This window comes from Clytia hemisphaerica, unplaced genomic scaffold (assembly GCF_902728285.1).
Source record: "Clytia hemisphaerica strain Z4C2 unplaced genomic scaffold, Clytia hemisphaerica genome assembly, whole genome shotgun sequence".
Classification (NCBI taxonomy): Eukaryota; Metazoa; Cnidaria; class Hydrozoa; order Leptothecata; family Clytiidae; genus Clytia; species Clytia hemisphaerica.
The window spans coordinates 2,539,065-2,565,356 of record NW_027104146.1 but is presented as its reverse complement, the minus strand read 5'-3'; the positions used below and the strand labels follow the sequence as shown (position 1 = coordinate 2,565,356).

Genomic DNA, 26,292 nt, shown 5'->3' with positions numbered 1-26,292 from the left:
GGTTATAAATTTCAAATTTTAAAGCTGATAACCGGATCTGGAACACCACGGCCCCAATATGAAGAATGTTATGTTATACTTCTTAAAAGGTTTATTGCTGCATTGAATATGGATATAAATAATTTGAAATCACCTCACATGTACAATTAAAATTTTTCTTGAACTTGGAGATTTTCTTCCCCGCGTGCATTTTAAAACGTGGAAAACTTTAGTTTTGAATTTAGAAATCTTTTGCAACTTGTGTTTAAACGTGGAAACTTTTGTCGTGAATTTGGAGATTTTTTTACCGTCAACTGCTCCAACTTGGGACTATCTGACAAAACATGGGACAACAATTTGGCCACCATTTCACCGAACCTCCAAAGTCATTTGATTTGAGTTAATGAACGGCGTATTAAAAAATGGCAAAACGATGAAGCATTTGACGTCACTCATGCGGCAAGTTACACACGCGTTATTTGTTAATCCCATCGGGCGATAGGCGGTTAGGCAGCGGGCATTCTCTAATTCTCCAATCTTCGCTATCAGTGAAAGTTATCGTGACATGTTATGAAAGGAAGTATGATTGATAAACTTTGTGGAGTTATCAAAACAAATTTGTTGTCAAAGAGATTTAACAAGTTAGTGAAAATACAGACCAGATATCAAACAGTCCCATGTTTCGACCAATCGTCCCAAGTTAAAGCAGTTGACGGTATGTACGTGGAAACTTTTGTCGTGAACTTGACATTTTCTTCCACATGCATTTAAAAAATGAAGAAAACTCAAGTGATTTCCTTGCATGACAATTTATTTTATTTTCTGACATTTTTTTGGAAGTTTTGATTGTTTCCAAGTATGTGACATTTTTTGCTCTTGCAGCATGCTTTTGGAAATCATAAAATGGCTTCTGTGTTAGGGGAATTTTTTCCTATCGACATTCTTTCAGATTATGAAATGTTTCCCTGTACTGTATATAAAAATGAGATTATTCTGTCGGATAATATGAAATTTTTTCCCTGTTTTGAAAGATTTTTACTTTTTAGCACATACATTATTTCACAAAACTCCAAAAGTTACTTTAAATTTTTACATTTTTTACAATATTTTATATATGAAAGTATAATGCAAAATATTTCATCTCATTTTGAAAATATATAAAATTTTCTTTGGTTTTCTTACTGTGAAATATTCTCCTTTTTGTCATTCTTTCATTTTAAATATTAGCCCTTTTTGGCTATATAATATTTCTGGAAATCAGCGCTTAAAATAATAATTATATGATCAGGTCTTTTGATGTATTCAACAACACTCTACTTTGGCGGTGCGACGCCGGGTGACCGCTAGTATAATACTAAAATCCATTTAAAGTCCACCTAACGAAAATTAAAGTTCCAGCCAATTTGATTACTGCATTGTTGTTCTCAGTCGGGTTCAGCTTGGATATATTCCGTGATCCGTAGCTTTGAACCTACAGTCATCTTATGAATAATCCTGTAAATACTGGCAATAACATAAATGGAATTTTGAAATTCTTAGGGACTTGTGTTGCTTGATGTTATCTGAGATTTAAAGCATTTTGAAATCTTTTGAGGACATCAATTATTATTTTAACATTTGTAAAGGAAATATTTATCCGCATCTTTGCGGCTCTTGTTTATCAACAAATATGACGGATGGTTTGAAACCTTCACAGGCACGCTCTAGCTCTTTCATACCAAAGCGGTGTCGATTCTCAAGTACAGAAGTCTCCCTTTGTAGGAAGTCAGGATTGTTTAGCCACGACATTTCTCTGTAATTTGAATTTTGAAAGAGCTTTCACTTATCAAGTCTTAGACGACAAGATTCACTCATAAACTTGCGATAACCCCACAGAAGATAGTTTTCCTTTTAAAGTCAATGCTTGAAATAAATAATCTTTCGTATGGATATAATAAAGTACCACAGTGTGTAATCCTTGGTAACTTATCAACGGTAGTAAATGCCCTCCCATTGAGTAATTGATAGGCGTATTATACTCTTGTTTTAATTCCAGAAAAATATATAATCATTATAACAATGAAAAGCATACTTTAATGACAGAAAGTCTGACTGTCCAATGACAACGTAATTCTCCTACAATTTTTCTATAAGTATAAGGTTTATAAGCATATGCAGGTTAAGATTTTGGGTACCAAAAACTAAATATGATATAACCCTTAGAAGCCAGAATACGTATATATACGTTTTGAAAAGGCCATTTTACCGATACACAGTCTTTTGGTCATAACTCCTGACCACTTGAGATTCAGAGAAAAAAAATCTGCTATTTTTTGTAGCTGAGAGAAAGAGCCTTCCAACGATACCAAAGTTGATACCTGAATCGTTTGTCCAGGTCGAGAAATTGCCTTTGAAAGAAATAATTTCCAGAAAAAAATGATGAAATTTTTGGCCTTTTTCAAAAAAGAGAGCGGCTTCTAAGGGTTAAGAACAATAGAATGGTAAGCAAAATGTGGGCCTGAAATAGGGGCAGACACTTGCCTATTAAAAAAACATCTATTGTCTGAAGATTTTTTTATACGGAATTTGCAAGACCATGAAAGTCTCGCAAACAGAATAAGAATAAATCGCTATCGAAAAACGTCTTTCCGCACCTTTGAAATTTTAAAATTCGCTATCGAAAAGATTCATTTTTCGCTATTGAAAAGTTGGACTTTTCGCTAACTGCAGGGAGGGAGGGAGGGAGGTAAAAAATATTTCATCCTGTCAGCTTTCAGTTAGAGCATCGACTTGAACAGGGAGTTGCGATGACCATGACGTCACGTGTCTATTAGCAAAGTAGACTCAGTTGGCGGAGGTCGGCCACCCAGCCATTCCATTAATGTAGCGCTTATCAAATAAAAGTTAAACTGCGATTTAACCTGTGTTAAATACAGATATACTCACAAACGCACTTGCCTCAAAATAACTAGATTTGATATTTTGCAAACATAGGTGATTTCTGTACCTAACTCGAGATATTAACCCTTAAAAACAGTGTTTTTCAGCCCAGTTCAGCCAGAAACAGCTGTTTTGTCCAGTTTTTGCGCTTTTGGAAGCTCAATATCTCGAGTTAGGTACTGAAATCACCTATACTCGCAATATATCACTAATCTTAGTTTTGAGAGCTTTCCAAAGATATACAACAGGTCTCCGTTTTCTCAAGCTAAAATTTTCATTAATTTTTCACCCTATGATTTTTGCCTGAGACCGTCGTATTTGTCCGAAAATCACACCAAAGTGTCCGAAAAAAAATTGGCACCCAAGTTATTTTGATTCCCCTACCCCTTAGCTTTCCAAAAATGTATAACAAGTGCTTTGACTAAAAAAATCGAGTGATTTTACAAGTTTCCCCCTACTATTGGTTGTTTGTATTTTTATCATGTTTTTGTTGGTTTTTTAGAGTATTTAAAGATGTTAATATTTATTTTAGCATAGTATTTTATGTTTGTGTACTTAGTAAATGCACCAATATCCCGACCAATATAGTGATAGGAATCTTAAAGAGTTGCTCTTGAACATCACCACCACTACAACAACATAACAATACAGACAGGACACGGGCAGGACACACAGGTGGTCTATGATCTTCTTTTTTACAGGTAGAAATAGGTACTGATAGTTGATTTAGTTATGTAAGACAGATTATCAGTTACTAAATACCGTGAAGTTGGGTATGCATCAGTGGAGGGAAACTTGCATAGCCATCAAATGACTGATCAATCAAAGCGGCAAAAATTCAAAACAAATGAACTATGCAGGCAGCAGCTCCGCTCGCAGCTCTACTCTACCACTTTTGCTTGGATTTAACTTTGTATTTTACCGTAAGTTGGTCTAATATCGACATCTTTCGTCTAATTCCGACACCCTTCTTTAGAGAAAAGAATGATATGAAAGCTTGAATCACTGACTGAAAAAGGATTATTCCTCTCTGACTACTAAGCAAAGAAAAACGGTTTCAACCTTTCTATAAATTTCAGGTGATGAAAAGGGTGTCGGAATTAGAGGAGGGGTGCCAGGATTAGACGAGGGGTGTCGACATTAGACCAAGTTACGGTAATGACCAGCCAGGTCATTCATTTGAGGGCTATGTATGTTAGCCTCGACTGTAGACAGGAGAACAGTCCTGTCTTTTTATAATCTGATGTATACAGCACGGGTATATATGGCCTGTGAGGCAGATTTCTGCCTCAAAAAATTTACAGTGGGAAATTCGAATTTAGCGCTGTCCTCACTTACTAAAATAAAAACCAAATTTTGGAACTTGCGCTTTCTCTAAGAAAGTGTGACCAGTAAAAGAATAACAAAATTTGATTGGCTACGTTTTTAACCGTTATTAGGATCTGGGAAATTCAAACTCCCATGCTATAAATTTTGTCATAGAATAAGAAATCATAGCATGGATCTCCAGGCTACCTCCACTGATGCAAGTTACTCGATCTAACGGCATTTTAGTGTATTTTATGGAAGGATTAATGCAGGGGGTGTCGGTAGTAAAATCTCCCCTGCTCCCCGGTCGTTTGATATGATTATTTCATCTATGAATAATCGAACACTATGCGAAATTTTCGACTCTGAAGAGTCGTCTTGTTCTGATTCAAATGTGCTTAACAAAAAATTACAAAAACTTGGTATAAAATTATGACTGCTAAAATGTGCATTACATAGGAATAATAGGTACAATTATTTTTGTTAGTAAAATTATAAATAAACATCTCTTCAAATCTTCATGTGGGGGAAATCCTTCGTAAACATTTATTATGTACTTAACAAAAAATTACAAAAACTTCTTGCTCAACAAAAAATTACAAAAACTTGGTATAAAATTATGACTGCTAAAATGTGTATTACATAGGAGAATATGTGGGTGCAATTATTTTTAATGGTAAAATTATAAATAAACATCTCTTCAAATCTTCATGTGGGGGAAATCCTTCGTAAACATTTATTATGTACTTAACAAAAAATTACAAAAACTTCTTGCTTAACAAAAAATTACAAAAACTTGGTATAAAATTAGGACTGCTAAAATGTGCATTTAATCCGGGAGCCAAACCTGAAAAATGGCATTTTGCTTAACCCAAGATTCTACAGGGTAAACTATACATTTTTGGAATCCTCAACTATCCTCCTAGTTTAAGAAATGGTCGGTCCCCAAAGCTAACTCCTGGTCAATTTTTCAGTTTTTACCCATTGTAAGGACTTGTTAAGGAAAATATCTTCTTTCCATGTATGATTTAATTTGCTATATCTCATGAATAAATTGACCAATTGCTTTGAAACTTTGCCAAAAGTTTCAAGATACATCGGTGATCATGATTGGCAAAAGACTTTTGCGAAAAATTATTTTTGGGGGTTTACCTGGGGCAAAATAGGGAAAATTTGGGTATTTTCACTGAATTTTGACACTTTACAAGACTGCTACCACCCAAAACAACTTTTAATGAGGCACAAACTTTGTGTTATGATAAAATTTGATGCGATACACCAGAAAAATTTCTTCTCAACTGTATTTAGTTTCATTCTTGACGCTTCAGGGGGTGAAAATGCCATTTATTCATGGGATATAGCAACTTGAATCATACATGGAAAGATGTGGGGACCGACCATTTCTTAAACTAGGATAGTTGAGGATTCCAAAAATATATAGTTTATCCTGTAGAATCTTGGGTTAAGCAAAGTGCTTATTTAAGGAGATATAGGATTTGGCTCCCGGACTATACATAGGAGAATATGTAGGTGCAATTAATTTTATTGGTAAAATTATAAACATCTCTCTCTTCAAATCTTCATGTGAGGCAAATCCTTCGTAAACATTTATTATGCCGGGAAAACGTAACATACAATTCCTTCACTTTTGTAACCATGGTGACCATATTTTCCACGAACTGATGTACCAATCTCACGAATGTTGGTGGTGTAAAAATGATCAACGATGGATGCTTTCCAATAACGATACAAAGGAATCAAACCTTGGCGAGACGAAGGATAACAGTAAGCTGTTATTCCCTCACTCACATACCCGTATCTTCCTCTCTGTCCCCGTCTTGCCGTCCCTATGTCAATAGAAGAGTTCAATATTTAGGTAGTAAGCTTCAATCATATTGCAGGCTAAATGAAAATGGCATATACTGACACAATTTATTCCACGTTTTATAAAATCTCGTGTCAGATGACAGTAGTAACAAATGCTTTAACCGGATTAACTTTCGTGAGATTAAATTTCGCGATTTCACGAATTTTGCCATTTTCGCAAAATTAAAACTCGCCAAAACGCGTGAAAAACTGGCTGAAAAAAAAAATTTTAATCGCATTTGTGGTGGAGAAACCAGTCCAAAGTCTCTACTTGTGGCAAAAAATGGCTATTTTTCGGCTGTTTTCAGGTACCATGAAAAGCACAGGTCGAAATCATATATCGACGCTGTGCCGACCAATCCAGATTCTATTCAGTGCGCAATCAACGCAGAGAAAAGTAACCATGACGACCATCCAAGATCTTGGATGAAGTTGTTCAAAGTTGATATTTTTATTCCCATCGTTGAAAACACAATCAAAAAATATCATCAATGCTTTTTAAAAGGAGTCAGAGATAGAATCATAACATAAAGTTTGTCTATTATCTCGATTCAATTAAAGTGACATTAAAAGTTACTGTTATACATTTGGGGATCATGTAAAAGATTTCTTTTGAAAGAAACTCATTTCAATTACACTTGGAGGTTTCTGGGGAATTCGTAAATAGTAAACTGCATACTGATACAGTATGCTAGACATTAATATGGTAATATTTGCTCTTCATCTTTGATTTTTTGTACAGTGATTTGATTGACACATGCGCGATAAAATTTCTATTTTGGTCTTCAGAGGTTAATATATTCTTTGAAAACTTAACCTCTGATACTCAGGGGATGCGTCAGGTGCTATTACAAAGTGAGTCAGCTTTTTGTATTGCAAAGTGCGTTAATTTTTATTACAGAGTGCGTCAGGTATTACAAAGTGCGTCAAGGTGTATTACAAAATGTGGCGTTATTACAAATTGCGTTACTACAGCGTTTAGACAGCCCAAGAATTGTGTCCACGAAAGAAAACAATGAATAGAATAAGAACAGTAGCAAGTGATCAAAAAAGTGTTTTTAGCGCTACTGTTGAAAGACACGATCAATTTAGCATTACGGCATTTCTCGGTAAAGTGTATTAGATAGGAATTGTAGAGCTTGTGAAAAGCTTTGCTTCCGTTTAAAACATCCTTACCGATTTCGCGGATATTTGTCGTATAAAAATGATCACTCCAATATCTTCGCCAATACCGATACAGTGGAATGGTGCCATCTTGGTGATGTTTTAAGACGCGACATTGTATTCCTTTAAATCCTGAACCACGTTTCCCATTCCATATCTCATTGTAGTTCGTTGTGTAAAAATGATCTCCAAGGCGGCGGTTCCAAAATCGATAAAGCGGCGCTGAAGATGAAGTAACGTAGATTAGGCTTATCAAAAAAGGTCAATAAACGTAGTAAAACTTTACACGTTTTTGTTTTGTAAGGACAAACTATATAAGAACATAAGGCTTCGATCGCCAAATATTAAGAACACGGTAAGAAAATTTTGAAAGCTTTGCGAGCTCTAAAATACCAGATTTCTTAGGAAAATGACCAAAAAAGGTGAGAATAAGAACATCTGAAGAACATTTTAGGCTTCAAACTCAAAAAGTTAAGAACATCTAAAGACTTCAAAGATATTGGATGTTCTATAGAAAAACGTGTGTTTCCTTTGCTGACATGAGGAGAGTTATCTAACTTCTAACCTTGCTTGCATTTTGAGAAAACCCAGCAACTATGTCTTGCTGCATTATTTCCTCTTGCTACAGATTGTGTGTGGATGTAACAGCCTCGATTACTTTGATGCCAAATCACTTCACAACCAGTGGCACCTGGATGGGCGAGACATTTCTTTAAACATTCTTGTTGTCGCTGCTGTGTGTTTCCTTCAAATGAATTCATTTTGATCACACCACTGTTTTGATCGCAACCATTCGGTTGAACGCAAAAACCAGGTTCTTTGACGCAATTCCCTGAAATGGTAAATAAATACGTTGCTTGAGAATCGTGAGTAAATTATATTAGACAGTCTGCCTCAAAAGTATGTGAACACTTTTTTTATCATTTCTACCAGCTATAAACGCATAACATATATGGAAAAATCTACAATTCTTTCTGATTAAAAGACGGGGCATTTCGCCCTACAACTATCTTAATTAGTTGATTAAAAAGGCATTAGGGCATCCAGTGTTTAACGCGTTTTCGTAGAAAAGTCAATTAGCACCTTACCTAAGAAGATAAGGCTTCGATTGCAAAAATATTAAGAGCACGTTAAGAACATTTCAAGGCTTTTCGAGCTCTATTTATAGTGGGGTCGTTTAGCATAATTTACAGGAAAAAAATAATATATAGCTGAAACTTTCTCCAGACCTTCTCTATAGGATGCTTATGCCTCAGGAAAGAAATCCCCTAGAATCCCACTGGTGGAACATTCCCTTTTTGGGCAATTTCTTTTTTCCCCAGGCAAAACCCTAAGGGCGAAATGTTTTGAAAATTTCAAACTCATTTTCAGACAATATCAGGTATACCATTCGAAAGCTCTCAAAAAACTATACAGAAGACTTTTAAACGGGTATGGCCGATTTCATTACCTAACTCGAGATATTTCATGCGCAAGTTCCACTTTTCGCCACATTTTGGTCTAAAATTGACCAAAAATTGCATCTTCTGCGTGAATTATCTCGAGTTAGGTAATGAAATCGGCTATACCCGTCTCAAAGTTTTCTATATAGTTTTTTGAGAGCTTTCGAATGGTATACATGATGTTGTCTCAAAAAGAGTTTGAAATTTTCATTTTCAAAAATTTTTGGACCTTAGGGTTTTGCCTGGGGAAAAAAGAAATTGCCCAAAAAAGGGATGTTCCACCAGTGGGATTTTAGGGGATTTTTTCCTGAGGCATAAGCATACTATAGAGAAGGTCTGGAGAAAGTTTCAGCAATATATTATTTTTTTCCTACAAACAGCCTGTACCTTTGTAACACGACCACACTAATAAGCTTAGCTTCGCTAATTTTCACTGTCCAATTATATTTAGTCCAGCCGACGTTACACATTTTAAAATTCATTGCATTCTGTCACTTTCTTTTCATCTTTTTGATGACCGGTAGGACGCTCTTATATACAGGGTGTCCGGAAAAAAAGTATCGAGTTCGAACATGATTCTGAGTAGAAGGTTGTTGCATGTGTTTAACGAAATGTAAGAAAGTATATACCAACACAATAATTGTTTTTACAACAGTCATTGTGATAAAGAATAATTAACTTTGTTTACAATTTTCACGACGTTAAAGTGCGTTAAAGCTATTAAGAATTGTTTTTTTATTTGTAAAAGTTATTTATAAAAGATGTCTCGTGATAATCAATAAGACACAGAGAGAAACTTTGATAAACATTGTAAATTTAGTGAAACACACAAGAATTTTCTTTAGAAGTGGTACGACTCGAAACTTTTTTTCCGGACACCCTGTATGTAAGCATCTCCATTTGATTCCTTCTTCTATGAATTATACAATTCGTTTTAACCTTTGGGAAACGAGTACATCGTTAAAAATTTTTTTGAAACTAGGGCGCTTTCACCGCTAAGGAGAAAAAGAACGTTACTGCGTGACGTGACTAAAGTTAGCCTGGGAATCAAAGCTCATAATTTTAGAAAAAGCAAAAAATACCTCACCTCACAAAGTTCTAAAATTATAGAGCTTGGTGCAGGTAGATTAGTCTGACACAGAATGTTATAAACAGTCTCTGTGTGAACCCTTGTTGACAGACTTGCTGAACTTTGGAAACCCAGGCAAACACACATAATCAACTTACCATAAAAACTCTTTCACAAGCTCTAAAGACTTTCAAAACTACTAAAAACCACATCAAAACATCAGCCACATGTATTTAGACTTCCAGCCAACAGCCATTTTGTTTCAAAATGAACCTATGTTTTCATTTTCATTTGTTTTCCTTTTTTCTGCAGAGTCAGCTTTTTCCATAAATTATGCGCGCGCATCGAAATTATCAAAATGCGCGCGAAAGTACTGCTAAGTAATACGCCAAAAGCTGGCCAATCAGGCCGAACCTGCATTGCAGGGAAAAATCTCCCTGCAGGCGAGTTACCTGCGCCAAGCGTTAAACCAGCAGCAAAAATATCATAAACTAGACTGTGAAAAAAGTTTAACGCTTGGATTCCCAGGCTAGACTAAAGTCTGTGATAAAAAAGTGTGCAGTGTTTTTATTTTTTGCCATAACTTTCCAACCAGTTGTCGTATAATAAAAGGTTTGATATCATTGGAAAGACATTTGAATACGCTTAAATATTCCACCGATTAGTTTTTCAAAATTTGTACAAGAAAGTGGAGAAAAACGAAGAAGAAAATTTCCTAATTCTGATAGAAAGGTGCTACGAAAATGATTTTTGAATCTTTAAGTAAATCTATCTCGAGTAACCTGAATAATGGGGTTGATTTTAAGCTGCCGCAATCAGCTGTTCACCTTTGTTAGCATTTTGTCAGATAAGATCGGGATTAGTACTGTCTGAGGTGTTCTTAAGTAAAAATTTGTTATCAACTTAATAAGGAGAAAGTGTATGCTTCTTAGAAATAATGAGTAATCTGTTCCATGCTTAATTACTTTAATTCCTTGATTAGATTGCTGATACAAATGGTAGCTGCTTTTTCTCAATTTCAATTCATTGCTCGCCGTTTTCTTATTAGTCCAGGGAAAATGTGTATCAATTGTGCGTTTTTGGTTAGAAAGCATGAAATTTGGTACAGTGGGACCTTAGGGGGTAAGAAACATTTTAAGACTCTGACCCACTTCCGGAACACTTGTTTGTGTATTTTACAGACCAGAGTGCCTCCCAGGCAAGAAAAAAACTTTTGTCTTTAAAACATGTGATATGATATACCGTGGGAGGGTTTTCCCACACTGATTCTAAGAAACAGTTCTCATTTATCGAATGTTATGCCGTAGGGAAACATCCTAGGGTTTCTTTGCACTCTCTTGAAAGGTGTTTTCAAACACCTCAGCTAAAATATTCAGTTCGAGTTTGTTTTGAGGTTTTAAAAGACTCTAACTGGAAAGTTATCCAACGAACAGTCTCACGTGTAAGCTATCTTTGCTACTGAGGTTGTGTTATGTTTCAAGGTGTCATGAGTTGAAGCATTTAGATTTTCGTTTCACGTTTTGCTCAGACGGTGTGGTGAAGTTTGACTTTGGAGAACTGACTGAAAGTCAGAGGCTCCTAGATGGGTTAGCAATCCTCAACCCTCTCCTTTTTTTAATTTATCCACCTGATGTTGAGTTATATCCCGTTTTCTATACAGTGTTTCGCAAAATAAGAGGGGACATTTTTTATAAAGTAAAACCATCAAAACTCATTATCTAAAAGGAGTTTAGAATAATTTAACTTTATATGAAAAGTTTGTCAGCTTTTTTGTCACACACTGTATATCTATATTTTTTTAGATCAAAACTCTGGCGAAGAGAAAGATAGGATCAGTTACTTTCTTGAGTTTTAAAACCCTCATGGTAAAATCTCTTCACCGATGCCAAATGAATCAAAACTGTCCTCAAGGATACGGACACAGATACAAAAGTTTTCTAAGTGCAGTACGTTTTATACCTCAAAAGCCAAAGATATTCTGGCAAGATGGATTTGGTTCAGTGAAAGCACATGGCAAAAAGAAGGGCATATTTAAACTGAAACGCCCCTTCTTTCTTAAGGGCGGTTTTAAGCGACAGGTTTACTATTTACCAATATCTTTAAACAGAGGTTGTAATAGCTTCGGCTGCCATTTTTTAACCTCATTGTTAAGGTTGGGAACATTTAGTATATGATCTAAATCTGGTTTTATGAAATAAAATTAATGAAAATGCGCGAAGTGATCTTATGTGACCCACCTGACCCAGACAGTATATATGCTTTAGTATAGGTGAACATTAAAAACACAGTTGTGTATGCTTTAGTATAGTGATTTTGTTTTATTTCCAGGTCGCCGTTTTTTACAATGGTGGTCATGGTCATGGTCGTGGCAGAGGAAGATAAACGATAATGCAAGATCTACATCCGGTGTTATTCATTTCTTGTAAGTTTATTACGTCGTTTAGCGTTGAATTTCTCAAGGCTTTCTCAATATGAGAGCACTAGTTTTAAGGGTTTTTTTGTTTCGTTCCTTCGCTTACTATTTTTAACCTCGTGTTTAAAGATTTGGAGAGTTCAGAATTAGATTTAATTCGATTCGAACTTTTGTATTGTTCTTCAAATTTTCATGAAAAGTGCCCAAATGATTTTTTGATCAAATTATAGAATACTACGATGTAAAAAAAGGCAAACCATATTTTCATTCTGTAATAAAAATATCAACCAATGAAAAAGTTTAGATGAAAACAATTGCAACTTAAAATGGAAAAGTGGAATACACCTTTTCGACCGGAGTCTCGCAGTCAGGCGCGTACCACTTTATTATCTAATCATCCCCCTAAACTCGATCCAATCCTTTTTTTACACCTTTTTCTATCGTCTATAGGTGCGTAAATAAGACTGGGACGGTTTTAGGGTGGTAAAGCGGAGAAAACTGCCCTTGCGGCAATTTGCAGCTACGGCCGAAAAGGTGCATTCACAATGAATGATTTCTACCATCAGGTATAGCATTATAACGGATATAGCATCAAATTCTGATCAAAAAAGTATACTACAACAGCTCCTTTACTCAAACCAAACATATAAGGAATTTTTATTGAAAGGAAATCTTATTATGAGATCGAGATACTAATTTCATTCTTTTAGGTTTTTTTTTTTTTCGTATATTTTTCGCGTTTAACCACTAAGTTACTAGAAGATTAAATGTTAAAATTTCTACAACTACTGTTTTTATAATAAAATTTTTTTAAGCTAAGAACATTCGCAGGAGATAGAAGAAGGTATTACTACCTGTTCACCCATCCCCTTAGCTGCTAAGGTGTTTATTTACATGATTTATATAATTGAATAAAGAGGAACAAAATAAAAGTGGAATAAAATTTTGAAAAGGATTAAAATCTATGTACACCAAAAGTGAGAAGTTTGTAATTTAATAACAGTTCTCGACATCTATATTAATGATATACTTTTTAACCGATTTTTGGAAGCAAAACTTTGATATTTCTTCACATATGATTGTTTCAGATCATTATTAAGAACATTGTTCTACATAAAAGGACCCCTGTATCTATAATAGCAAACCTTTTAACATCAGATCGTGCATTTTGTATTTTGAAGGCATTTTATGAATATCTTGTCTGGTACTTATATCTTATCTGAGGAAATTTATTATTTTATACTTTTATCATTCAGTTTTAACCAAGTTCTACATCTCTTAAATGAAATATTTATACTTAAAAAGTTGGCCCAGGGTGGACTGTTGTTAATCTTTCTGAAATTTTTAAACATCTTACGATGTTCTTAACCCTTTAAGTGCCACCGTCTTTTTTTAAGTTAAGTTTTTTAAGAAAATTAATCGCTAGTTCTAACTTTAAATCTTACATCTCCAGATCTAGAATAAGTTAGAAGCTCTTTCATAGCTCGTTGGATACTTGTGCGGACCTGACTGAATGACGGAAAGGTGTCCAGTGGTGAAGCTTCAAATCAATACGCTAGAAGACAAAATAAAGTAAAACAGGGCAAAATTTGGAGGTTCTTAGATCACTCGTTGACCAAAAAGGGTCAAAAACGGTCAAAATTTCAAAAAAGTGTATTTTTATCAAAATTTACATTACTTTTTGTCTTAATATCTCGCTGGAAAGACTCACTTTTCAATTTTTTTTGCTTGACCATGAAGCACAATCGAATTCCTACGAGATCAAAAATGACGATTACTAACTCAAACTGGGCATTACAGGAGGGCAGAGCAGCCCATGTCCATACTCGACATTGGCACTTAAAGGGTCAATACGCTTAGTTTCTTTACCTAAAAATTTAAAAGAGTCCTAAAAATGTTAAGCACTGTCAAAATCAGTACTTTTTTAGTAATTTTCGAGATCTGATTCTCAGATTGTTCTAAATTTTCTCCTTTGATTTCGGCCTAATTTTCAGCCTCGTGTTCTTATCAAATCTTTCTTATAAAAAAGGTGTGTATCTAAAGAAGATTGATTAGAAATAATAAATATACACCGCTACTAAAAACCTAAAAGATTTAATAATCAGCTCGCATTCTTTATTCGAAGTCTTTTGATACGGTACCTTTTTATTAAAACATGCCTTTCCCTTTTGCTTATCCTCTAGCGAAAAGGTTTCATGTACGCATTACTTTAATTCAATTCTCTGGTTGATCTTTTTTTCCACTCCTTTCAAGCGTTGTACTTGGAAATACGCCCGCGTGTTCTGTTCTGGGTGAAATACCATACGGAAAGCCTTTTGTCCGTAAAGTAGGAGCGTGATAACGACAGTATTGATCAAAATTGCGATACATTGTGAAATTTCTTTTTCGGTTGGTTTTTGAAACGGAACAATGATAAAACAGACTGCAAACGAAGCGGTCAGTATAAAAGTTGCATACGTCAGCATAATACCATCATTCATGACGCTTGGTAGATTTCTTCCACGGAAAGCTTGTATTGCACACATAAGTTGGATAACGGTTAAGGCGATCATTACCATAGTGCTGTGAAAATAAGTGTTACAAACTTGTTCTCTTGTCAGTTGATCATGGTTTTCAATTTCCAGTATTTTTGCCGGCTCTTGATGGAGACTTACATATAATACGATGTTAGTAAGTAAAAGAAAATTGACAACAGTGAAAATTTGTGTTATCATTGTACGTTTAACTTCTTCACTAGTTATTCGGACTTTACTGAGAAAAGCTTGTAAAATCTTTTGTGATTTGGTGAAAACAATACCAATATTGAGGGTGTATAAAGTTGTCAAAATTAATGGTTTTGTTATGCAGCTCATTCTTGTGAGAAATACAATGGGTGTGATGATGAATGTCAAACCTTGCATTGACAGGTGTAAAATAGAAACCTTAAAATCTGATGCCATCACAATTGGTGTTTTTTTCTTCACTATGAAAATCACTAATATTATCACCACTATTAAAGATGCAAGAATTGAAATTGTTTTAATGATATAAAATCCTTTGATGGAATGATCCATTACTACAATATTTGTATAGGGGTCTATACAAGCTGTTCTTTTGTCGTTACTGGTTGGAAATCTTCCACCACATCGATTACATTTGTGATTTCCAGCATCGGGTTTGAAATGTTTTTTTGCGCAAGCCTTACATCCCCAAGAGAAACCATGCTGGATTTTTTCGTACGACTTATAGAAACCAGGTGGACAATGAATGTTTGGACAATGACTGGTTTCCACACGAGGAATTCCTGAAAATCAAGAAATATAAAGGATGTTCCTCAAAATGAAGCATTTATACCGGTTTTCATATTTCTGAATAACTATTACTCTTTGAAACTATCCTAAATCCTGATTTGAACCATATTTGCCTTTCCATTATTATTTGAGTACAAATATGGATGTCAATTCAGGGATGTAATGATGGACCAAATTTAGTTCGAATACTAAAACGAATACCCGGGGGGGGTACTAAGGTTGGTGAATGAGGGGTATGTGCGGACGGGACCTCCGAAAACCGACCCTTAGAGAGACCAAATTTTAGTGATAAAGTGACCCTTAGAGAGACTTTTTCGAAAAATTTTCTCTGATTTTCAAAAATTTCCTACCCTTAGTGAGACTTTTTTGTATTTTTTTCTCTCAAAATCAAAATTTTTTTTCTAAAAATCGTGAATTTTCCCACCCTTAGAGAGACTACTTTGAAATTTTCTGATTTTTGTAACCCTTAGAGAGACTTTGAAAGGTGAAAAACCTGACCCTTACCGTCCGCACATACCCAGTACCTATTTTTGCCTAAGTACCCCCCCCCCCCCGGGAACGAATACAATCATTATCATATATCCAAATTTTTCTTCATATTATCCTTCTTTGCAGCTACTTGTTTCAAACAAGTGCCCCTCCAAAAGAGGACAGGCGTTTATAAGAAGGGGGCTTAATTTTAGACTCCTTAATTTTACCGGGTCGTTCCATTGAAGCAAGGAACTTTAATAATCGAAGTGATACATTATTATTATCCATATAGTGGTCATTAAGTAAGCTATTATAGGTTCAATCGGCGGGCGGTATTGAAAGGTTTTGTGACTCAAATTGTCATACCCGCGCTGAGGAAACTAAAGCGCCAGGCTTCAGAGGGCTGAAATATCATTTACCACCCGGGTATAAGACAATACCGAGTATATGTATCGGAGGATATCGAGGGCGACGGTAAGTGAAATCGATACAAAACAAAGTCGATAGTTGATGTACGGCTCTATATCGCCTTTGCTCACCTAAATAGACGACGGTATTTTGGTGTTTTTACCGTCGTCGAGCAAAATGGACGGTGATTTTGGAGACATGTCAACTTTGCTTTATACCGCCCCCTCGATTTATCTCGAATACATAAACTCACTATCGACAATAACGTCATTTGCGGCCCGCTCGGAATTGGATTGAAGTCGATGCATCAAAGCGCGAAAAAAAACACTTTTTGGTCATTTGCGGTCCGCTCACAAGGTTCTAAAGATTTGTTGAAGCGAAAAGACTTGGTTGACGCTATAAAAAACGTTATTTGAATGTCCGATATGAATAATAATAGTAATAGCGTTAATTTTCGTTCATTGCTGTCATTATTTCTGCCCTTGCAGTTTGATTATTAGCCCTCTAGTGCTACCGTGAAAAGCATAGGTCAAAATCATATATTGACGCTGTGCCGACGAATCGAGATTATATTCATCGCGCAATCAACGAAGACAAAAGTAACCATGACGACCATCCAAGATCTTGGATGAAGTGAAAAGTTGATATTCTTATTCCCGTCGTTGAAAACACAACTAAAAATATCATCAATGCTTTTTAAAAAGAGTCAGTGATAGAGAATCATAACATAAAGTCTGTCTATTATTGCGATTCAATTAAAAGTGACATTTCCGTGTATTTATTTACGTTTTCGGAGAATATTCTACGGAAAGCGGAGGGCGTTTTAGAGTTTTTCGTGTTCGGCATTTTGGGCGTTTTTAAGTAGGCGTTTTTAGCGTTCCGTAATTTATTAATCTATTACTGTTTTGCAGCGTGGTCTTAAAATGGTAGATTTTGGCGTTTCGATTCACACGTCGTTCAAAGCATCTAGAGTCGCTCGTAACTTTACTAGCAGCAGCATTTTGTGAAACCGATTATATTTTTTAATTATCATTATTCGGTTATATACCTATATAGTGTTAGAAGATATAAAAAAAAGAAAAATTAACGATTTGTTTCGTGTTATAGAATTTACTTTCACGTTTTTTCATAAAAATTTTTTCGTGTGGATTGATAATGAGTTTTTCTTGTTCCCGTTTAACAATTTGTGTCCAATACTTTTCAGTTTTTCCGTCACAGTCTTTTTCTTTTTCAGTAACGAAGCGTTTTGTATAAGGTACGTTTTTAAAGAGTCGTTTTCGTGTTTTCCGTAAGTTGGGGTTTTCTAATATACGTATACAGCATTTGTTTTTTGGCTTTATAAGGTTTTTAAAATGATGTTTAGCTCTTCTTTTTTGATCCCCCACGGTTTCTCTCTAGCAGCTCTATTTTCAGAGACAGTTAGGGCACCCAAATTGGCGAACGGGGCTAGTGTAGTTTTTATCCGAGGGGATCAAATTTTAGGAAGGCATGGAATGTTTTTAGGATCAGTTTAATTAGGATACGACTAGGATTAGGACTAGGGTTAGGGATAGAATTAAGATTAGGATTAGGACTAGATGTAGGCTTAGTGAAATAGTTAAAAATTTAAATATAATGTTGTTTTTAGATAGTTTATTTTGGTATTTATACGACTTTAGGCTTTGGTACGGCTCCTACTACCAGAATACAAAAAGCTGTCTCGAAATCGAGATTTTTGGTGTTCAGTTATTCTTTTTCCCGTTTTCGGTCTTTTGTGTTTTCCATTTGTGATCTGTGACTTTTCGGAGAATTAGGAAATAAATCAATTTATTTTCGGTTCGCAGATAAGAAAATAAATAATTAATAGTTTAGTAATACTGTTATACATTCGGGGATCATGTAAAAGATTTCTTTCGAAAGAAACTCACTTCGATTACACTTGGAGGTTTCTGGGGAATTCGTAAGTAGTAAACTGCATACTGATACAGTCTGCTAGACATTAATAAGGTAATATTTGCTCTTCATCTTTGATTCTTTCTACAGTGATTAGATTGACACATGCGTGATAAAATTTCTATTATTGGTCTTCAGAGGTTAATATATTCTTTGCAAACTTAACCTCTGATACTCAGGGTACTCTAGTGCCATTTGCGCCCTCCGCTTCGCGTCGGGCCCAAATGACACTATCGGGCGAATAATCAAACTACGCGGGTAGAAAATAACAACATCGACCTCAAACTGAACGCTATTGTTTTATTGCAATGTAATTTTTTAGATCAACGTTCTTTCTTCAAAAAACACCACTGTCTCACATCCCCTGATGGAATTTCTTCCCACAGCGGCGGGATAAAGATTTCAATAGAAATCCCAACAGGAAATTCTCTTCCAAGCTAAAAGAATGCAGTGAGGATGGTTTTGGGGTGCATTGTTTTCCATTGAATTTCGAATGGGGATGGAATCGAAATTAATTTTCCAGTGAGGTAATTAAAAACCTACCTTTCCAACAACGAATATCTCGACCATAATAAAATTCGCAGTCGTTTGTATGATATTCATTGCTCGGTATCAACATATCTTCATAATATTGATGTCGAATGCGAAGTAATCGGCAATATAACATCCACGCAGGTGCTTTTACCGGTAGATTTGGATCTAAAATCAATGTGTTCACTCTTTGTTCTTTATTTTTCAATAATAATGAGAACATTCTATATTTTGTGAAAAATCGAGTATCAATTCTTATCTGTCCTTTCATACAATCATAGTCAGTATTACAATCACAGAATATTCCATTTTCTGTAAAAATGCGATCATATTGCAAAGTATTCTTTAATATCTGACGCTGGGCAAATGAGAATGTCCTATTGACCACTTTTGAAGTCTCCTCAATAAATCTTTCGTAAGGCTTATCAACACTTATATAGAAATCCAATGAGTTGAAAGCTTCATATCGAGTAATTAAAAAGGAAGAAGTCAAGCTTTGAAAACAGTCAAAGTTCTTCGGTGGTTTACTATAACCATAGATGAATTTATTAAGCCCTTCTGCTAAAATTGGGATGGTGATATTTTCATTGTACATGATGTCAACTATCTGTTTGATGATTTCCAATTGTCCAGTCTCATCTCCAATAGTAATCACGGCTGGTTTATTTTTCTTAAACCACTTTGGTGTGAGATGTTTTTCTTCACTTATATTCCATAATCCACTTACTTGTTTGAATTGGATACATAATTCTGATTGGACAGCTTTCCGTGTTAAGAATCCATATAATGACGTCATTGTTGTAGGTTGAACATTCAAAACAAGAAGACATTCCCAATTCAAGCGATGCGTGACTATATAAAAAAGAATATCTGCATACATTTTAAAATGATTATCATCAATAGACGAATCAAAGGACACATGTTTGCCAGTAAATCTTATATCACCAAAAAAGGAAGATTCTAGGTAGTGCATCATTGTTGGTGGTACATCGGCATAAATTACAATAATGTTTGATAAGCTATATGTTTTGTTTAGCGTTATAGACCAAGCGTTGTAATGATAAGTCTCGTTTAGATGAACAGATTCAACTATCTGTGGAAGTTTATAGAAATCGTTACAAACGTCAATAGAAATATAGGTCACATTGATAAAACCTTTTCTATACGTCTTTGAATACCCGAATCTCCTATGTGCCCTTTGTTGCCACATATACTCAACTGTTTTGTCCAAATCCGCGGCGAAATGGTTTGCGCTCGTTCTATTGGTTTCATTGTAGCATGCAGAATATATTCCTAAAACTTGCCAATTGCTCGTCTCATGATATGGACACTTCAAAGTCTTTAGACAAACGTTGAATTTGAACAAAATGCTCAATATGAAAAAATATTTAAAATGCTTCATATCTAACCGATTTTGTATTTAAAAGACCAAATTTTTTTTATCCAACTAGTCTTAAAAAAACTTAGATATAACTATTTTGGGTAAAAAGGTTGAAAATGAATTATGAACAATAGTTTTTTAAATGTTAATATGCGCCACACTGACAAATTTTAATTATTTTCTTATCTACGAAACGAAAATAAATTGATTAATTTCCTAATACTTTTAAATGAGAAATTTTCAATTAAAATTGAAAATACAATGAAAAAAACAACCGAAATCTCGATTTCGAGACAGATTTAATGTATTCTAGTAGTAGGAGCCGTACGAAATCCTGAGTTGTATTTATATCTAAAAACATCTTATAAAATATGAAAATTATATTAATCCCTAGTTCTATTTTTGACTATATTTTCATTCCTAGCCCTAGTTCTAATCCTAATCCTAATCCTAGTCCTAGTCCTAGTCCTAATCCTAATCTTAGTCCAAGTCCTAGTCCTAGTCCTTCAATCAGTGCCATAACATATTGTCACTTTTGGCTAATTTACCATTTTTTGAAAATTGAAGTTCGAGCGAGAATATCAATTTCAGGCCTTCAACTTATTTCATCAATTATTTCGATCCGGGAGGGATTTATTGGTTTCTAGGCTATATTTCACCTAGACCTAAGGTCCTAAGAGTTAAGTCTAGTGTCAAAACTCAGAGTTAAAACTTTACCCTTCGAACCTACTTAGAGCACTTACAAATCGATTGTGGTTTCAAATCATTCCAGTGAATTTCCCTTTCGTGCCAAGTATTTCATCACTGATTGTAGCACTAAGTAAGAGTCTAAAATCTTCAATAAACGTTTGAAAAATAATACAGCTACTCTCGTTCCTTGAACCCCTCGGATGAAAACACTTTCTAGCCCCGGTTCGCCAATTTGGGTGCCCTGAGTGTCTCTGAAAACTGGGCTTCTAGAAACAAAAACCGTGGAGGGTCGCAGTTCGAGCCCCAAAAAAACCAAAAAAAACTTGAAAACGTATACAACCTGAAAACGTATACAACTTGAAAACGTATAAACTTGAAAACGTATAAACTTGAAAACGTATAAACTTGAAAACAAATACACAACCTGAAAACGTATACAACTTGAAAACGTATGTAACCTAAAAACGTATACAACTTGAAAACGTATGCAACTTGAAAACGTTTACAACTTGAAAACGTATACAACTTTAAAACGTATACTACAATGCTGGACAAAAGGTTGGTAGACTTCTGCAATATTTGCAAAATAATTCAATATCGATCAAAAACAAGTTCCCAAGAGGCTCTGGGTGCTTACCAAACCCATCCAAAGCTGTTCAAGTCTTTGAAAGTCACCCACTGCAGTCTAACCGGAAGGGCAAACCACAAGGGCTTGATTAACTGGCTTACACCAGTATCAAAACGCTGATTTTTTGCTTGTGGTTCCCTCAAAATTATACAATTCATTTTAACCTTTGAGAAACGAGTACATCGTTAAAAATTCTTTTGAAACTAGGACGCTTTCACTAAGGAGAAAAAGAACCTTACTGCGTGACGTGACTAAAGTCTGTGATAAAAAGTGTGCAGTGTTTTTATTTTTTGCCATAACTTTCCAACCAGTTGTCGTATAATAAAAAGTTTGATATCATTGGAAAGACATTTGAATACGCTTAAATATTCCACCAATTAGTTTTTCAAAATTCGTACAAGAAAGTGGAGAAAACCGAAGAAGAAAATTTCCTAATTCTGATAGAAAGGTGCTACGAAAATGATTTTTGCATCTTTAAGTAAATCTATCTCGAGAAACCTGAATAATGGGGTTGATTTTAAGCCGTCGCAATCAGCTGTTCATCTTTGATCTAGATTGGAACTTGATAATAAGTTGTTTAAATTTCCTACGCTTAGCATTTTGTCAGATAAGATCGGGATTAGTACTGTCTGAGGTGTTCTTAAGTAAAAATTTGTTATCAACTTAATAAGGAGAAAGTGTATGCTTCTTAGAAATAATGAGTAATCTGTTCCATGCTTAATTACTTTAATTCCTTGATTAGATTGCTGATACAAATGGTAGCTGCTTTTTCTCAATTTAAATTCATTGCTCACCGTTTTCTTATTAGTCCAGGGAAAGTGTGCATAAATTGTGCGTTTTTGGCTAGAAAGCATGAAATTTGGTACAGTGGGACCTTAGGGGGTAAGAAACATTTTAAGACTCTGACCCACTTCCGGAACACTTGTTTGTGTATTTTACAGACCAGAGTGCCTCACAGGCAAGAAAAAAACTTTTGTCTTTAAAACATGCGATATGATATACCGTGGGAGGGTTTTCCCACACTGATTCTAAGAAACAGTTCTCATTTATCGAATGTTATGCCGTAGGGAAACATCCTAGGGTTTCTTTGCACTCTCTTGACAGGTGTTTTCAATTACAGAACACCTCAGCTAAAATATTCAGTTCGAGTTTGTTTTGAGGTTTTTAAAGACTCTAACTGGAAAGTTATCCAACGAACAGTCTCACGTGTAAGCTATCTTTGCTACTGAGGTTGTGTTATGTTTCAAGGTGTCATGAGTTGAAGCATTTAGATTTTCGTTTCACGTCTTGCTCAGACGGTGTGGTGAAGTTTGACTTTGGAGAACTGACTGGAAGTCAGAGGCTCCTAGATGGGTTAGCAATCCTCAACCCTCTCCTTTTTTAATCTATCCCCCTGATGTTGAGTTATATCCCGTTTTCTATACAGTGTTTCGCAAAATAAGAGGGGACATTTTTTATAAAGTAAAACCATCAAAACTCATTATCTAAAAGGAGTTTAGAATAATTTAACTTTATATGAAAAGTTTGTCAGCTTTTTTGTCACACACTGTATATCTATATTTTTTTAGATCAAAATTCTGGCGAAGAGAAGGATAGGATCAGTTACTTTCTTGAGTTTTAAAACCCTCATTGTAAAATCTCTTCACCGATGCCAAATGAATCAAAACTGTCCTCAAGGATACGGACACAGATACAAAAGTTTTCTAAGTGCAATACGTTTTATACCTCAAAAGCCAAAGATATTCTGGCAAGATGGATTTGGTTCAGTGAAAGCACATGGCAAAAAGAAGGGATCTTTAAACTGAAACGCCCCTTCTTTCTTAAGGGCGGTTTTAGGCGACAGGTTTACTATTTACCAATATCTTTAAACAGAGGTTGTAATAGCTTCGGCTGCCATTTTTTAACCTCATTGTTAAGGTTGGGAACATTTAGTATATGATCTAAATCTGGTTTTATGAAATAAAATTAATGAAAATGTGCGAAGTGATCTTATGTGACCCACTTGACCCAGACAGTATATATGCTTTAGTATAGGTGAACATTAAAAACACAGTTGTGTATGCTTTAGTATAGTGATTTTGTCGATTTCCAGGTCGCTGTTTTTTACAATCGTGGTCGTGGTCGTGGCAGAGGAAGATAAACGATAATGCAAGATCTACATCTGGTGCTACTCATTTCTTGTAAGTTTATTACGTCGTTTAGCGTTGAATTTCTCAAGGCTTTCTCAATACGAGAGCACTGATTTTAAAATTTTAAGGGTTTTTCTGTTTCGTTCCTTCGCTTACTATTTTTAACCTCGTGGTTAAAGATTGGGAGAGTTCAGAATTAGATTTAATTCGATTCGAACTTTTGTATTGTTCTTCAAATTTTCATGAAAAGTGCCCAAATGATTTTTTGACCATATTATAGAATACTACGATGTAAGAAAAGGCAAACCATATTTTCATTCTGTAACAAAAATATCAACCAATGAAAAAGTTTAAACGAAAACAATTGCAACTTAAAATGGAAAAGTGGAATACACCTTTTCGACCGGAGTCTCGCAGTCAGGCGCGTGCCACTTTATTATCTAATCATCCCCCTAAACTCGATCCAATCCTTTTTTTACACCTTTTTCTATTGTCTATAGGTGCGTAAAGAAGACTGGGACGGTTTTAAGGTGGTAAAGCGGAAAAAACTGCCCTTGCGGCAATTTGCGGCTACGGCCGAAAGGGTACCGTGAAAAGCACAGGTCAAAATCATATATTGACGCTGTGCCGACGAATCGAGATTCTATTCATCGCGCAATCAACGAAGACAAAAGTAACCATGACGACGATCCAAGATCTTGGATGAAGTTCAAAGTTGATATTTTTATTCCCGTCGTTGAAAACACAACAAAAAATATCATCACGAGTGCTTTTTAAAAAGAGTCAGTGATAGAGACTCATAACATAGGTCGTGTTCAGACCAAGGTTTAAAGCAGTTAGGTCTGCATGTTTCTTTTATATTCCTTTTGTATTTAACGGCACGCTTCTCATTAGTTAAACCAAAGTTTAAAAAGGAATCACCCTCTGGTTTAAAAAAAAAGTTTTTACGATTTCGTTACAGTTTTCTGAATAGACGAAATCAGAATTCGCAAGTAAAAAGCATGCTCCTTTTGTAAATGAAGAAAAAAGAACGTGAAATTTATGACTTAGAGACGCTCGGAGCATCTCTAGCAGTAATGGCTTCAACGAACATTTTTGTCATCATCGATTGGCGATCTCGAGGAATCTCCTTTCCTAGCTTGAAATCATGTCATCTTCTCTCTTGAGATACTTTGAAACAAAAAAGATTTCAGGGAATCCCTCTGCAAAACACTAATTCGTGTTCGTTTAAGCCATTACTGCTAGAGATGCTCCGATCGTCTCTAAGTCATAAATTTCACGTTCTTTTTTCTTAATTTACAAATGGAGCATGCTTTTCACTTGGTTTTTTGGACTTTGTGAAATATGGGATCATTCTTTTTCTCTGATTTTTTTGCATGAAAGTAGGTAAAAGATGGCTCAAGCAGATTTTTGTAAAAAAAGAATTTTTTTGCTCAAAAAACGCATCTTTATCTATAAGAAGCACTATTAATAAGCATACATCAATGCTCTTAGCCAAATTACTCAATTTTTTGATGAGATAGATGTTTTTTTTACTCACGAAGTCTTGAATGAAAGAATATTTCAAGAGCATGAAATTTTGGTTTCTAAATGTTTTTTTTTGTAAGAAACAAACGACTAATTTTAATAGATCGTCACTATTTGTGTTCTGAATGATTGTTTAATGGTCACGCTCACGTAGATATCAATTATAAATGTGTTAAATGCATAACCAGGTAGGTCCATAAAAGTATCACTTGTTAAACTTTGGTTTAACTAATGAGGAGCGTGCCGTTAGATACAAAAGGAATATAAAAGAAACATGTAGACCTAATTGCTTTAAACCTTGGTCTGAACACGACCTAATAGTTTAGTAATTACTGTTATACATTTGGGGATCACGCAAAAGATTTCTTTCGAAAGAAACTCACTTCGATTACACTTGGAGGTTTCTGGGGGAATTCGTAAATAGTAAACTGCATACTGATACAGTCTGCTAGACATTAATAAGGTAATATTTGCTCTTCATCTTTGATTCTTTCTACAGTGATTAGATTGACACATGCACGATAAAATTTCTATTATTATTGGTCTTCAGAGGTTAATATATTCTTTGAAAACTTAACCTCTGATACTCAGGGTACCGAAAAGGTGCATTCACAATGAATGATTTCTACCATCAGATATAGCATTATAGTGGATATAGCATCAAATTCTGATCAAAGAAGTATACTACAACAGCTCCTTTACTCAAACCAAACATATAAGGAATTTTTATTGCAAGGAAATCTGATTATGAGATCGAGATACTAATTATATTCTTTTAGGTGCTTTTTTTTTTCGTATATTTTTCGCGTTTAACCACTAAGTTACTAGAAGATTAAATGTTAAAATTTCTACAACTACTGTTTTTATAATAAAACTTTTTTAAGCTAAGAACATTCGCAGGAGATAGAAGAAGGTATTACTACCTGTTCACCCATCCCCTTAGCTGCTAAGGTGTTTATTTACATGATTTATATAATTGAATAAAGAGGAACAAAATAAAAGTGGAATAAAATTTTGAAAAGGATTAAAATCTATGTACACCAAAAGTGAGAAGTTTGTAATTTAATAATAGTTCTCGACATCTATATTAATGATATACTTTTTAACCGATTTTTGGAAGCAAAGCTTTGATATTTCTTCCCATG

General features: G+C 34.9%; 2 protein-coding genes and 1 long non-coding RNA gene across 3 annotated transcripts; 1 reads left to right on the top strand and 2 right to left on the bottom strand.

The window, feature by feature from the left end:
• Positions 1–5,543: 5,543 nt before the first annotated feature.
• On the bottom strand, positions 5,544–9,636 carry LOC136813975 (uncharacterized). The gene is made up of 4 exons (XM_067070489.1): positions 9,618–9,636; positions 7,802–8,068; positions 7,249–7,458; positions 5,544–6,053 (listed from the first exon to the last, which is right to left on the bottom strand). Exons 1-4 carry the CDS (start codon positions 9,634–9,636, stop codon positions 5,818–5,820), a joined length of 732 nt encoding a protein of 243 aa, XP_066926590.1. The 3' UTR covers positions 5,544–5,817.
• Positions 9,637–11,566: 1,930 nt separating this feature from the next.
• Positions 11,567–24,842, top strand: LOC136813924 (uncharacterized). The gene is made up of 4 exons (XR_010847568.1): positions 11,567–11,693; positions 12,076–12,169; positions 23,584–23,671; positions 24,121–24,842. It is a non-coding gene; the product is annotated as an uncharacterized lncRNA (long non-coding RNA).
• On the bottom strand, positions 14,057–20,195 carry LOC136813923 (uncharacterized). The gene is made up of 2 exons (XM_067070439.1): positions 18,805–20,195; positions 14,057–15,443 (listed from the first exon to the last, which is right to left on the bottom strand). The coding sequence occupies exons 1-2, from the start codon at positions 20,192–20,194 to the stop codon at positions 14,365–14,367; spliced, it is 2,469 nt and encodes an 822-aa protein (XP_066926540.1). The 5' UTR covers position 20,195; the 3' UTR covers positions 14,057–14,364.
• Positions 24,843–26,292: the final 1,450 nt, after the last annotated feature.

Bases quoted from the DNA above. Each gene is read 5' to 3' on its own strand.
- LOC136813975 (XM_067070489.1), bottom strand. The intron at 7,459-7,801 runs GTTAGAAGTTAG...CTTCATCTTCAG, and splicing joins TTTCTCAAAATGCAAGCAAG to CGCCGCTTTATCGATTTTGG. The intron at 6,054-7,248 runs GTAAGGATGTTT...CTATTGACATAG, and splicing joins GACAAATATCCGCGAAATCG to GGACGGCAAGACGGGGACAG.
- LOC136813923 (XM_067070439.1), bottom strand. From the start codon at position 20,194: ATGAAGCATTTTAAATATTTTTTCATATTGAGCATTTTGTTCAAATTC. The intron at 15,444-18,804 runs GTAGGTTTTTAA...CTTGATTTTCAG, and splicing joins AGATATTCGTTGTTGGAAAG to GAATTCCTCGTGTGGAAACC.